Source organism: Cariama cristata, unplaced genomic scaffold (genome assembly GCF_000690535.1).
Source record: "Cariama cristata isolate BGI_N322 unplaced genomic scaffold, ASM69053v1 scaffold14752, whole genome shotgun sequence".
In the NCBI taxonomy this organism is placed as follows: domain Eukaryota; kingdom Metazoa; phylum Chordata; class Aves; order Cariamiformes; family Cariamidae; genus Cariama; species Cariama cristata.
This window is the reverse complement of record NW_009603364.1, coordinates 15,501-29,521: the sequence shown is the minus strand read 5'-3', so window position 1 is coordinate 29,521 and position 14,021 is coordinate 15,501. Positions and strand designations below refer to the sequence as shown.

The following is a 14,021-nucleotide window of genomic DNA, read 5'->3' as shown; positions in this document are numbered from 1 at the left end:
GAGTATCCCTGCTGCCCATTCCCAGCTCACTGCTTACCTCTGGTTTGTGAAGCACCAGTGAAGATGCCTGTGTGAGTCGATTATCTCACTAAAAAGCAACAGAATGCCTAGATATTCCCTGTTCTTACAGTGAGTTACAGTGGTTTGTAAAGAGGTATAGTATTGGCTAGAGCCAATGTAAAGGAGGAACTTAGCCTCTAGGAGAAGATGACAAAGAACAGGACGAGATGGGAATGCAGTTTTCTCCGTTTGGCTCTAGAGAGCTGTTAGATAGCCTCAGTTTCCCCTGAAACCACAGCTTTCAACTGCCTAACTTTACATTGGATCAGCTTCCAGAGAATGTCTTCCAGAGTCCCTGTTACCTGTCTCATTTTTCAGTCCTGTCACATGCTATTGAAACGCAATGAAAAGAATAAATCTTCCTCTTTTTATCACTCCAGGTAGCAATGTAGTTAACATTGTAGCTATCTGAAGGGTAATCATCCACATCAGAATTACTGTTCATTGAAATGACCAAATGTTCCCCAAATGACTCAGTTTCCCTGGGTTTTTGCAAGTGTAAGCAGATGATGCGGTGTGGATCTCAACTTACTTTCATTGTAAATATTCCCTTCACAATTGCAACTTCCAGTCTTCCCCTTCGCCCCCTGTTTCTTTTTTCTCCTCAAACCCAAAGCAACCCAATGGCCTAGTGAAGATTTGGAGCTATGCAGGCTGGACCTCTGTGTTACTGTTCCTACCAGACTTAATCCAAAATTGTGTGAAACAAGATTGCAGGCTGTTTGAACCTGTAAACCTTGGTGGCTCAGCTTCCTACTTCTTTCTGGATCCCGTAGTTACTAAGAAAATAATTGCTACTGCTGTAACTCAGAAGTCAGAGTAAGAATAAATCAAATTATAAATTAAGTTACTAAATAAATTTGTATTGTGCTTAAACTGTTGTATGTGTAAGAACTTCTACTGTATCCATGGTCTGTTACTAGATACTATTCTCCTGTTCTGTTTTGTGTGCTGATGTGTTCATATTCCTAAACAAAAAGCAAATATATAGACTGAGGAAAAATCAATAATATCAATTAGGGGGGATGTGTGTGTGTGTGAAAGAAAGAGAAAGATTGTAAATAAAAAGATACCAGGGGAAATCATACTTCAGGTGGTAAGATAATTGGTCACACTCTTAAGCATGTTTGTGGAGGATCTGTTACAGTTTGCTGAAAATGTGCCTGTTTCTTGTCCAGGTAGTCTGAACATACTGTTAGTAAGTGATCTGAAGCTGGCTTTAGTTCCTCGTCAATATAACTGACGTACTACATTAAAAAATAAAGAGGTGAAGAAGCTAAGTTACTGTTTAATGAAGAATTTTAATCTTAAATGCTCTATTCCATTTATACCTTTCTTAAGATATGTAATTATGCCCCCCCCCACCAAAAAAAAAAAAAAAGCTCTGAAATAATGTATTATATCTGGAAAACTTAAAACTTAGGTCACAGCCACTGTGATCATTTAAAAAAACCAAAAGCACAACCCTCAGCATTTTTTGTTTGAGATTATTAACCTGATAGCCTGACAAAATGGCAACATTTCATTATAATTTAATCACCACTGATTTCAAGTAAGTGTATGATCTCTCTTTGCTTTAGTCAGAAATTGTGTAGGATGTGCAAATGCAGCATCAGTAGCACTGCACGCAGAGACAGCTGAATTTCAAAGTGTGTCTTGTTACCCTAGGTCTTGCGAAGGGTTGTTAGTGTGATGTTATGACATATACTAAATCCTTTAATGCTGTGGGTTGCAGAAATACGATATGCCAAGCCCATCATAAAGTATTAGAGCAACTCGAACCTTGCATCTCTTAGGGCTGATGTCAAGAAATGCTGTTCCTTTCCAGTTGGCTGAGCTCAGGCAAGCGAGGTGATCTTTGCCTTTTTGACATTTTAGATGCCAAGCTCTGAGCCAGAGTCTTGGGAAGTTTCCCTTCCCCTTCCTGTATCAGCAGCAGAGATGAGCAGAAAATATGACCGAAATGTTGCTGCTTTAAGAGACTCTTGAATTTGGTCTGGGAAAATTTTGTTGTGTTTTCTTTGGTCTTGATAAACATAAATGATGGCAATAAAGATGTGGGAAACCAAAGTTATAAACACGGGTGTATATGCTGCATGAAAGTGTGCACATAATTTAAAAAATACACTATTTTCAATTTGAAAACAAGCTCCAGTGTACTTTTTTGATTTCTAGATGAATACTGGCATTCAGATTTGACTAAAAATTTCAATTATCAAAAACCTTTACCTCCACCTGGTCTTTTTTTCATCAAAGAATCTGGTGAAATATCACTGTATCTTTTCTAATGGAAATTTTTGCTTTAGTCTAGAAGGCATATCTGTTGTTAAAAATGTTTGCTTGAATGAAATCCAAATAGCTCTAGTTCCTTTTTTGGAAGGAAAGACTCATGTAACATTTTAGACTTCCAGCATGAGTAATTTTTATGTGAGCACTATTTTGGCGTGCACTCACTTGTGCATTGGGATTTTGGCAGCCTGTAAAGAATAGCTAAAACCTGCTTCATGGGTAAGACCTAAATGCTATGTCAAGGTGAGAACTACTCTGAAAGTAATTGTATGGTAACAGAGGTTGCAGTGTGCCTGTGACTGGGACCCATGGACACCAGCGTAATACAAGTCATAGCTGGGAGTTAGAAGAGGAGGAGAGTGTTAGTAAGCCATCGGTTGTTAGCAGGGGAGGAGGAGTGGGGTGGTACCCCAAGGATTGCTGTCCTGCAACTGCGGGGAGAAAGGAGGATCCACTTTGAACAGGCTTTAGTCCTGCTTTATGGCTCTGGTGATTTATGCCATTTCCAGAGTTCAAACTACACACTTCAGGGGAATTACAGCTCCCTGGTGTAACAATCTGCCTTATTCTCTCGGTTCTGTGCACTCTTAAATTGCGCTATGAGCCTTGCATGCATTCATAAGCCTTTGTAAAGCCGTGCTGCTCCTTCCCCGTGTGTGCACAGCGGTGGTGTTAAACAGATCACACCTATGGACTGGGGACTCCTTATTGCTGACTGTATAATTGTAAAAAGTCTGTGTCTCTGCCACTTGGGAAAAGCCTTTTAATTTACTTTTTCGGCTGTTCCCTGGGTCTCCTCAGCTCGCTTGAATGTTCAGGCACGAGAGTGGGGATGAGTGAACGGTGTGTGGCTTACACAGCTTTTGTGTTGCATCGCACCTTGCAAAGGGGCCGCAGGATGCGTGCGTGCCCTCTCCCCCTCTCCACAACCCCCAGCACCCACAGCCCACCGGGGAGTGGGAACGATACCCCGGGCTGCAGGAACCCCCTGTGAGCATCGCACAGGGACCTCAAGAAGTATCAGCCTGGGAAATGGGGTGGATTGCTTTGCAGTTTGGCAAAATAATTTTTTTTCCTGTCAGTTTATTGAAAAATGACAGGGAAGGGGGGGCAAAGGCTTCCTTTAATCTGACTTCCTTTAATGCTGCTTGTGGAGTTTTAATCAGTCCTGCTTTTTTGGGACCCTATTTCTTGCCCTGTGATCTGTCATCTAATGCAGTTTTTCATTCCTTCTACAGGAAAAGTCTTTCTGTAATTTCCAATATTCAGCTTCATTTATCCCTTTTAGAAGAAATGTAGCTTTTTATAGCATGCTTGTCTCTCTCTGGCTTCTGTGAAGCCATGGGTGAGAAAGTATCAAGCCTGAGGTAAAAAAATTAGATTTAAAACCTCTAATCTGGGTCTGCTGGGTGAACCTCCATCTGTTGCTGCAGGTCCAGACTGAGGTTGGGAGAGCCGTCTCTGTGGATGGCAGACGGTATGACAGCAAGCATCACCGGCAGGAGACTTTTGGGGCAGCCCTACCTACCTTGTCTTGTTTGAGGCTGCCCTGCTCCCCTTCCAGGGTATTGGCAAGAGCTTCTTTCCCTGTGTTTCTTTCCTTCCATAATCCCTCTCTCAAATTAACAGTCTTTCTGGCCCTCTTTTAGCCACTCTCCTTTGATCAGAGAAGTGTTTAAGAAATAAACCTTTTTCCACTTCTCTAGTCGTTCTTACGCGGTCATGTCTGGACCAGTTTTAGTCTGGGTCTTCCCAGATCTCAGAGAGTGTGCTCTGCTGCTTTACCATGCTCCTTTTTGCTGCTGATAAGCCTTTTCTTAATTTTTCTCAGTGCAGACCTCGCTGTTGATGAGATGCTGTTTTATGGGCCATGCAGATTTCTGTGTCTGTCTATTATAATTTAACTCCTCTATCCAAAGGATGTTTTTCTAGTAACAATATTATTTTTGTGTTTCTTCCCTGGAGTTGCTTCCTTTGAAATTGCTAATCTTGCAGCCTCTTTGAATTGACTCTGTTGCTTTTGGAGGCTCATCTTCCATTGAATGTCTCAATGTTTGGGCATTAGATGGTGGAGTTATCCACACCTTAAGCTCCTGTTTATTCTTGGAGACCATATTCCTCCTAAAACGTCTCATGTCTGTTTAGCATTTTCTGCTCTGATGACCCTGTGTTCCATCTCTGCCTCCAACTCTTCTGTCATTACTACATCTTCCCTTTTTTTGATCCAGGACTCCACTTTTCAGAATTTTAGCATCAACCAAAAGTTTTGTGTCTTTAGATGAAAATATGACTTTGTCATTCTTCTGCATTTCATTTGACTCTGGGTGATGTAAGAAAGCATGATAGAGTCGTGTTATAAGTGGTTATTTTTAACGTTTCCTTTGAAGAGTGCATCTCTCATTGTTTAGGTCCATCTGCTCCCCTCTGGGAAGTGCCCTGGAGTTTCCCGGCCAACTCAGAACTACACTAACTCTTGCTCGAGAAAATACATCTGTAATTAGGAATCTCTTTTTTGGGTCAGATTTTGACCCTGATCCTTAGGGTTCCATGAAATGCATTGGAAAATGTGACTGGAGAGCAGGAAAGGTAGGTGGTAAAGACTACAACTGCTAGGGAGACGAGATACTTTTCTAGGCTACTTTATGTAAAGCTTGATTCTTAGCTTTTGTTGCGAGTGGGGGGAAAATGGATGCACCAAGAGTGTTACAAAATAATTCAGTAACTATAAATAAAATTCCGTATAATCCATAAGGCAATTTGAAAAGAGCTGTAGGAAAAGTGAGCTCTCATTTTGGTGAGATTTCTTAGGCTGGCATCAAGCCTACTCCTTTGACACGGACTTTTAGAGTGTGCCTAGAACACTGTGTACTTGGGAGGCTTGGTAGGATTTTTTTTTATTATTATTTTGGTTCTTGAGTATCAATTTATTTAAACCTCAAGTAAAGAAGGTATATTGGTTTGTGTTTTGGGTTTTTTTAATCACTGAAAGGACTTGAGAGGAGTGACTTTCTGATGCACTTATTAAAATGGTAGCTGGACCTACTTTTTTCCATTCCTATAGTAAAGGTTACAGATTAAAGTTTATAAACAGGAAAGAACATGAATGTGCAGAGTCTTCTCTTATCCTATTGAAATTTGGGATTGCAGAGCAGCTTTGTGCAATTGTATCCAAGCTATGCACAAGGGACATAGTTTCCCCAAACTCTCTTAAACCATTTTGTCTTCATTTTTATATTCTTTAGTGGTTACCATTTGGGTATCTGTAAGGTGAGTATCTGTGACTAAAGGATTTTCAGAAAGAGCAAAGATTTGGTGGTTTGGTTTTGTGATGCCAGTCTGCACGGACTATCACCAAAAGCATGTAGGACAAATCCTTCGTTTTACGGGTTTTACAGTATTTTCACTTTGGAAGTCTCGCTTTGTGTTGCCACAGCTCTGAAGCAGCAGTTGCCGTAATGTCTAATGGTCTTACTCTTTCTCTGCATAGGGCAGAAACGTGAGAAGCTCTCCCTGCGAGAGAAGATACGGGAGAGGAGCAGGGGCAATTAATACTAGCAAGCTGTGCTGGGAAAGCATGGAACAATCATGGCTGGCTGCTATTCACTGCATTGCTACAGTTCAAAAATCTGCTAAATATAATTGGCAAGGAGTTATTGATATTCGGGGCTTTTTGATCCTTTAAAGCCTATCCAATTAATCAAGTGAGATTGAAAGATAAGTGAAATTATGACTAACTCTTCCCAGGATGAATCCATTTGTTAATATTTTCAGAGAATTAAGAGGGTTTTTTTGGTGATAGGGGGTGTAGTAAGATAGCTGGATTTCAGAAAGATCTTTAGCTGTTTTGTCTAGATAATCCCTTTATAGAGTACCTAGGTAATTATTTGATGGTGCAGTGATAAAGAGACTGATGAGACACTGCACTGGATAGGCAGAGACCGATTAATTAGTCCCAACTTGCTTTTTGGAGGAGACTGTCTTATTCTTGAGGGTCTAATTCTAACAGCAGCTGTCACACAAATTGAAGTAAGGACTGGAAACTGCTCATCAGCAGCTTTGCTGACTAGCTAAATTATTTTAGTGTAGTACTGCATATTTCTTCTGCAGAATATTCTTCCCGCACTACCTTGCTGCTTCAGAATTTATTTTTATTGCACAAATGACTGGTTAATGCAGTTGTTGTTTTAAGGTGACTTTCCGTGATAACCATGGAAGGCTTGTGTATTGGAATATTGAACAAGGCTAGAACTAGGGTTTTTTAAATTGAAAGTAAAACCCTGCACACTCTGCAATTAAATACTGATGAATTCCTAGCCTTTCCAGTAAGATTTACGGTCCTAAGAATATTTTGAGAGACTAATACAAGACAAGTTGTCACTATTAGAACACAATGTCGTCATGTAATTAACTGTCAGTATTTAGATTTCCAGGTTAGGCCTCCACAGGCATGAATTGCAGCTTTAACTTTAGTCAGTACTCTGAATTTCAGGCTTTCTGTGGCTTTGTGGAGATGTCAAGGTGATGGTTCATATTCAGGTCTTGTTTTCTAGGCTATACTCAGGAATTACTTTTGTTGTTAAAAGACTCTGGAGAAGGTAGGGATGAGTTTTGCACAGATTGCCAAGGAGCATTCATATATGAGGCCTCAAGAATTTGTACCTTAATGCTAAGGAAGTTTTGTAGTTTCTTACACATGCATTAATATCTGTCTGTATGTAGTGGGGAGGGAGGTTTTAGATGTGTTAAATGGGAAGGTGCATGATATCTGCTGTATCTTTCTGACCTTAAGATTTGGAATGCACATATCAGAGGTGGATTGAGCACAAGGTGCATGTCAAAACTTCCAGGACCACCTGCCATGCTAAAGAAAATGAGGAGAAGGCAGTGAGCCTGGAGGTTTCCAAACCGCGGTATGTGCTACAGGAACCGTTCAGGACAGTGTGGGGTTGCAGCAGTGCTTGGCTACTTGTGCGATCGTCCTTGCCCAGGCTTCAGGCTGGCAGCACCTGGAGTCCCAGTTAATTGCTCCTTATGGTCCAGCTTGCAGGGCTGCCACTTGCCTGGGGCAAGATCTCTTCGCACCCCTGCCTGAGCCAAGGACCCAAAGCTCCAGAATTGGCTGGCTGCCTTTGCAGCAACTGGGCTGGAAGCATCAGGGAGACCACCAGGACCTGGGTTTTTGGGCAGGGCAGGTGCTCTCAGCAGATGCTGCAGCCCCTGATCATAGGTTTTGCTCAGCCCTTTTGTGGCTGTAGGAAGAGCTTTATCCTGGTGTTGGCAGAAGACCCTTTCACATACTTGCATCTCCTCAGGTACAGATGGACCTTGATTTTCATGTGCTAGCAGATCCCAGCTATTCGGATCCTATAGTTGTACTGAACACGAGATGCCTATGGCAATGCTTTTGCCTCCAATGAAAGATTCAAGGTGACTTCTCTCTTTTATAGAAATGCTTTCTTATCCAACTGCCCACTTCTACCTCATCTGAACAGTTACTGTGTTTCAGCTGTCCACTTTAAAGCTTTATTTTTATTTTTATTTTTTTAATTTTGCAGAGCCAGAGATGTAGTATGCTGCCTAGAAGGTATTACTTGATTTATGTGGTGCACTGGACCAACATGAAGTAAAGGACTTATGTTTAATCACAAATCAGGGCTTTTGTTGTACAGGTGAAGGAACAGGTAGTTTAGTTCTTACTCTGATGCTACAGATTCAACAATCACAACTCTCCCTTGCTTTAACTTACTGTAACACTGTAGTTGACTAAAGATATCCCATCTACTGCATGTGTTCAGCAGCACTTTGTGTGTAAGAGCAACACCTTTATTTTTGGTGGGTTGTGCATGCATCAGCAAGAGGAGAAGGGAGATTACAGATATTACCTGCGTAACTCTCTGTTCTGCTGCCTCAGTCAGTCACTTGCTGCAAGAACCCACCGCCAATACTGGGATCTCCTGTGCCCCTTGGGGTGCTGAGGAAGTGTAAGGAAGATGGAGTGAGACTATGAGGTGCAACATGCAGGTGAAGTGATGGGACAGGGACTGTATTTTGAGTGTTGAGAAGGTGCAGGAGGAGAAGAGGGAAGAAGTTCTGGCTTTCTGGCTCACTTAAGGTCCATCATGCATTTGAGAGCTGCTGCTGCTGTGGATTGTCCTGGTAGCACTTGCCAAGCAAAGTTACAAAATCCTAAACTAGCCACACCTGAGCTTTCGTCACTTGCAAGTAAGGTTGTCAAATTTTCATGCCCACCTGACAAAACAAGTTCCATTTGCATGATAAACACCATCCACAGATAATGTCATACCTGACCTCTGACAAACTCTTGACCTTGCACTCCCTAGCAGCGTGTATTTTAAAGGGCTGTTTTGGCCACATGTCAGCGTAGTGTGGCTGTTACTTAATTTAACAAGAGTTAATTAAGCTGACACCGTATTGATGAGTATTAGAAAAATGTACATATGGGGGAAAGTGTATGATGGGATTGTGCGTCAGCTGTGTTCTTCTGTCCTTTGCTGGTTAAAACAAATGTTTTTGGCCCTTGATAACCTTCTTTCTGTTACCATTTTCCCGGTGGTTTTCTTTTTTCTTTAATGTCTGTCTTTTCCTGTGCCTAAAATAGTTGCGTGTGTGGTTTCGATGGTTGGTTGAAAGCGTTTGATATACATACTGTATTCTTGGTGTCTTCACTGAGTAATGACATTTGGCCAAAATGCATGTGGCTGACCATGACTATTGGTTTTCATGTGTCTGGATGTCTTGTATCCATGTTTTGCAAAAATGTCTAGTTCTATTTGAAAATTTCTTATTATTTCTATTTCTGTAACTCTTGCTCTACAGCATGTAAAAATTATGAATGTCTTTTAATTGTACACCAAGGCCTTTGACTCTGGTTTTTTTTTTTTTGAGAATTTTCCATTTTGTATTGGTTCAGTCACCTCATAGATAGTGTTACCAAAATTTATAGAAGTTAGCAGATTTGGTGAGGGAACTTCCTATAACCTAAGGCATAAGATTTGCTTATTATTTATGTTAATTCATAGTTTGAGAGCAGGAGGCCAAAGTATTTGCGGGGGAGATAAAAGTCCTCTCCTGCAGTTCTGGCTGCCCTCTCTCAGTATAACCAGAGCTGAGAACCAGGTGCTGCGGCGCAGCGGGATGCCAGCTGCCTCCCTCCATGGTCCGCCAGTCTTATGCCAGCTAAAGGGAGAAGATTGGAAGTCAGGAGCTGTTGTCCTTAAGTGACACTGGGAGTCAAACAGGGATGGGAACAAAATCCAGGTTGCTGACAACACGTTTAATGTTTTAGGCATCCTTTTTTCCATTGTAGGTTTCAGAGGCGTAGTGGTAGGAGCTTTTAAAATGCATAAAATAGAGGATGGTGTTTGTCCCTCCTTAGTGAACTTCATTACTGCCTTTGCCTTGTCAGAATGCTGAATGTAATTCAAAGCCCCAAGTCCAGGAAATGATGAGGTAGGGGCCAGCATAGATCTTAATTCTGCCCAAGGAACTGTTATACCTGTTGGAACAGTTCAGTAACATGAGTACTATAAAAAGCAAGTATGAAAAAACTGAGAAAATACATTTTTGTTTGCATTTTCAGTTTTCATTGTATATGCTCCAGCTTCAAGTATCTGGGAAGTACTTTAGCAAACGAAAGCATAGCCGTTAACTCACAGCAAATGCCACCTTTGAGGAAGCAAGTGTACCTGTTTGAGGCTGGGATTTGTTAGGTCGTCTTGTTAAAGGCAAACGAGGTTTTCTTCTCACCTGCATTGCCGGTGATGTGATGCGATGCGACGTGACAGTCGGTAGTTTGTGGGCGCAATGAGATGTCATGGAGTGAAGGAATCCTCGAGGCGATCAAAGGCGGAGGGTTTGTAACGTTTAGTGCGTCTGAGAACATCTTAAAACGTACAGCAGGAGCATTTGCTGTAGCTCTTGTTTGCTTTAGATGACTAACCCAAAATTGGATGGGGCCCATGGTGGCTGTGCTTTCTTCCTAGGGGTGTTGTAGTGCTTGTAACACAAAAATACAATGTTCTTAAAGAAGGTTTCAGCCACACATTGATGCTTATATTACCTAAACCTCTTATTTCCAATTTAAGTTGTGAGGATGTTGCTACCCTTCGCATTTCTGAAGGATGTTTCTCTGCTTGTAAGGTCTTCAGTTATTTTGATCATTAATTATATTTAATAAATTTTTTTTCAGTATTGTCATGCAAGAGATTTTCTTCCTTTTTTAGGGCAGGGAAGGCATGTGTCTAGGAGCCTAGCAGGATGGCCTTCCTCTGGGATACAGGAGACCCAGATTTTAATTCCCTTGACCTGGAAGACAAGAACAGGCATACCGAGTCAACTCAGGGTTCATTTTGTATTCATCTACTATTCTTTCTCAGGCAGGGCCAGTACTAGATGAATAAGATACAAACAGCTCAGGAATAGAATAGTACTTTGGTCTTTTCAGCTTTTTTGATGTCTGCCTCTTTATGTTTAGTAATGCTTGATGTACTTTTCTTACATAAATTCTTCTAATGGGAGATCAGATCTGTCATGTCTCAGAAGGTAGACTCAATGCCTTTCATAACATAAAAAGGGAAATATTTATGGGAGGCTGCAGCTGCTGATGTTCAGAGGCTGATCCCAGACTAGCTTGGCAGCAGCATATGCCTTTTCAGGTCTGAGCTCAGGTCTCCATTGACTCCTTGGGCATGGGGACTGGAAGCGAGTGGTGTATCTGACAGAGTGTGATGGGTGGTTTCTGTAAGAAATGGTGTGACTTCGGGAGAGGGTTCACAGTTGAAAAGTCTGAAAAACCAGAGATACCTTAAGCCTGAAGGCAATCCCAGCCTACCTTTATACCTTCTACTGACCACCACTTATCTCAGTATTTTCTGTGGAGCTTGTTCAAAGGAGCATTATAGGGAGAGGTGAATCCCAATGAGATCCTGGAAGTTGCAGCCTCACAGTCTTTCTATGGATTTAGCTGTCAGTCGTTTATTTTCCCTTTATCATGTTTGGTTCCATTTTCTCAGAGGGAGGTGAAGACTCTGCAGGGTAAGAGAGCCTTTCCCACATACTAAATGTTTTCAACTTTTTTTTTTGTTGGCACTGATGGATCAGCTGTGCAACACATCGGCAATGTAAAATTTGATTCCCATGTGAACTTCTGAGTGCGTCGACCCAACTTCCCAGATGAGTCCACACCCTGCCCTCAAGATGTTCACTGAAATGCCTGTCCTTAAGACCTCAACCCAAGTGCCTGGGACAGTCTCAGATTCAACATACAAACACAACATCATCTTACTGACCTGCGGTGGCTGTCTTATGAGACTGCCCACAGATTGTCTAGCGTCAGATGCCTAATCGCGTATGACCGCTTCTTTTTTAATGCTTCACATAGCTCAGCACAGCTAGAATTAAACCCTTAATAATGTTTTCATTATTGCTTTCCCAGTGGGACACTGGGTGTCAGCAAATTGCAGTCAGCTGAGCCAGTAAAGGAGTTTTGGAATGCTTGCAGAGCCTTCCTTTTGGAGCGGAGAGACCTGAGCTCCCTGGGATTTGCTGGGTTTGGGAAGCACTTGCTAATGTTAGCTAAAAGCCATTCCTCCCCTGCAATACTCTGCTCTCTCCTTTTGTCACACAACCTTCCTCCACTATCTCTACAAAAAGGCTTTCATGCAATCTGGCATGTCAGCTGTCGCCTTTGTGCATTGTGTTGGGGCTGGGATAAAGCGTAAGCTCTTCAGCCCTGGCATGAATGCTGATGGTGCTCTGGTTAAGAAAAAAGCAACCAAGCAAACTTACAATTAACAATAACTAAGCAGATTTGGGAACTGTAAGTTCCTAGAAGTAGCTGCATTTTTAAAGGTTTTCCTTTGCTTTCCCCTTTTGAAGCTGTTCACCCTGGTATTTTCATTACGGAAAATGTCATTGTTAGGAAACAGACTTGTGTGTAGATCTCAGTATTACATTATTTATCTTCAGAAAGCCAATTAGTGCTTGAAGTAGAAGCTAATCTACTTCACAAGTGTAATTTACCTCCCTTGTCTTATAAACAGCAGCAAGCAACCACACTGCAGAACATCATCTTAAGAAAGAGCAAGTACTGGTCTGTTTCTGTCCATCTTTTCTATAGGTTTCTATTTCTAGAGGCTTTTCCCACTAACCTAATGTGTGTCAGTGTGAACACGATGTGGAGACAGTACAATCCGCTGTGGCAGAGCTCCTCCAGGGAGATAGCTTAATCAGCCCTAGGGTGAGCTCTTAAATAAGGGAGGTGACAGACTGTGGAAAAGAAGCAAAGATGTGAAATCTTTCAAAAGAGGAATGTGACTCTACCTTCTGGAGGAGAGTAATTCTATTACACACTATAAGCATAAATAGAAAGCAGCTCTATTATGTGTTGTGAACCGTAAGTCCAGCATCCATCCTGACTTCCCTGGCTCTAGCGAGCGGTTAGAAATCAAACTTGCGTGGACCCTCTGAAGTCCAGAACAAAAAAACCTAACTGTGCGATAATCAAGCACCAGGGTGCTGACAGAACCTCCCCAGTGCAGATCAGGTCTAAGACCACGATTCATCCTCTTGAGAAGTACATTTTGTGCGTTAGTTTGCTTGGTTTTAACACAAAACCCTGTTGTTTCAGGCATGAATTAGCAAGGCAGCGTTGGCACTGTGAGTAAGTGTAATGTGCCCTCTGTCTGCAGTTCTATTTTCAAACACATTTTAGAACTGACTACAGGTATCGGTGTGGGCACTAAGCATCTTTACTTGTGGCAGCCTACGTATCTCATTTTGAGAAGGGCCAGAAGCTGCAGCTAAGGCGCTGGGTGATGTGAAAATTAAGATACTCTAGCTCTGGCTGTAATCAACATGCTGTCAAGTTGTATCAGCTTTTGGAAGCAGAAGGGAGGAGAAAATAGAAAATTGAGTGCGGGCGAGCTGAAAATGGAAGTCGATGCACAGATTGACCTCTGCGTGTTTGTTCTTCATTGACAGGTTGATGACGCCTGGGAGTGAAATTCGATTTGTCCACAAGCACATGGGTCTGGTGCCGGGCTGGGGAGGAGCTGCCCGGCTGGTGCGAATCGTGGGGAGCAGAGCTGCCCTCCGGCTGCTGAGCGGGGCTGCCAGGGTGGACCCCGAGAGAGCTTTGTGCCTTGGGCTCTCAGAGCAGACGTTGTCGTCTTCAGATGAAACCGGAGCGTTAGAAGAAGCCCGAGCCTGGCTGAGTCAGTACACGGAGGGTCCAACCAGCGTGATTCGGGCTGTGAAAAAGGTGGTGACAGCGGGAAGAGAGCTACCAGTGGAAGCTGCCCTAAGGACAGAGAAGGACGTTTTTGGAACTGTATGGGGTGGGCCTGCCAATTTGCAGGCGTTGGTTAGAAGACCAAAACATAAATGACGGTTAATGCATAAGAAATGTTCTTGACCTTTTTGCAAACAAAGCTTTCACTAAAGCAGGCATTAAACTGAATCATTAAAGGACTTGTTCATTTAAACTGGCATTAACATTCCTGTCATTCACGTCAGGCAGACATATTTGGTGTGTAACCACAGAGAAATCCCTGGCAGATTCTTTACTGTCCTAATCACCCACTGAATGGAGATTAGTGAAATTAGTATGTAAAGGTAAACACTGTGCTGAGAATGGAACTATAATTCTTTTG

General features: G+C 42.2%; 1 protein-coding gene across 2 annotated transcripts in view; it reads left to right on the top strand.

The window, feature by feature from the left end:
- ECHDC1 (enoyl CoA hydratase domain containing 1) overlaps positions 1-14,021 on the top strand; it is a 35,465-nt gene extending 21,444 nt beyond the window's left edge. Inside the window, exon 5 of one of the 2 annotated variants that reach the window (XM_009695170.1) lies at positions 13,351-14,021. In XM_009695170.1, coding sequence (XP_009693472.1) covers positions 13,351-13,756 — 406 coding nt within the window. In that variant the 3' untranslated portion in view covers positions 13,757-14,021. The remainder of the gene's footprint in view (positions 1-13,350) is intronic. The other variant, XM_009695169.1, reaches the window with a different exon arrangement.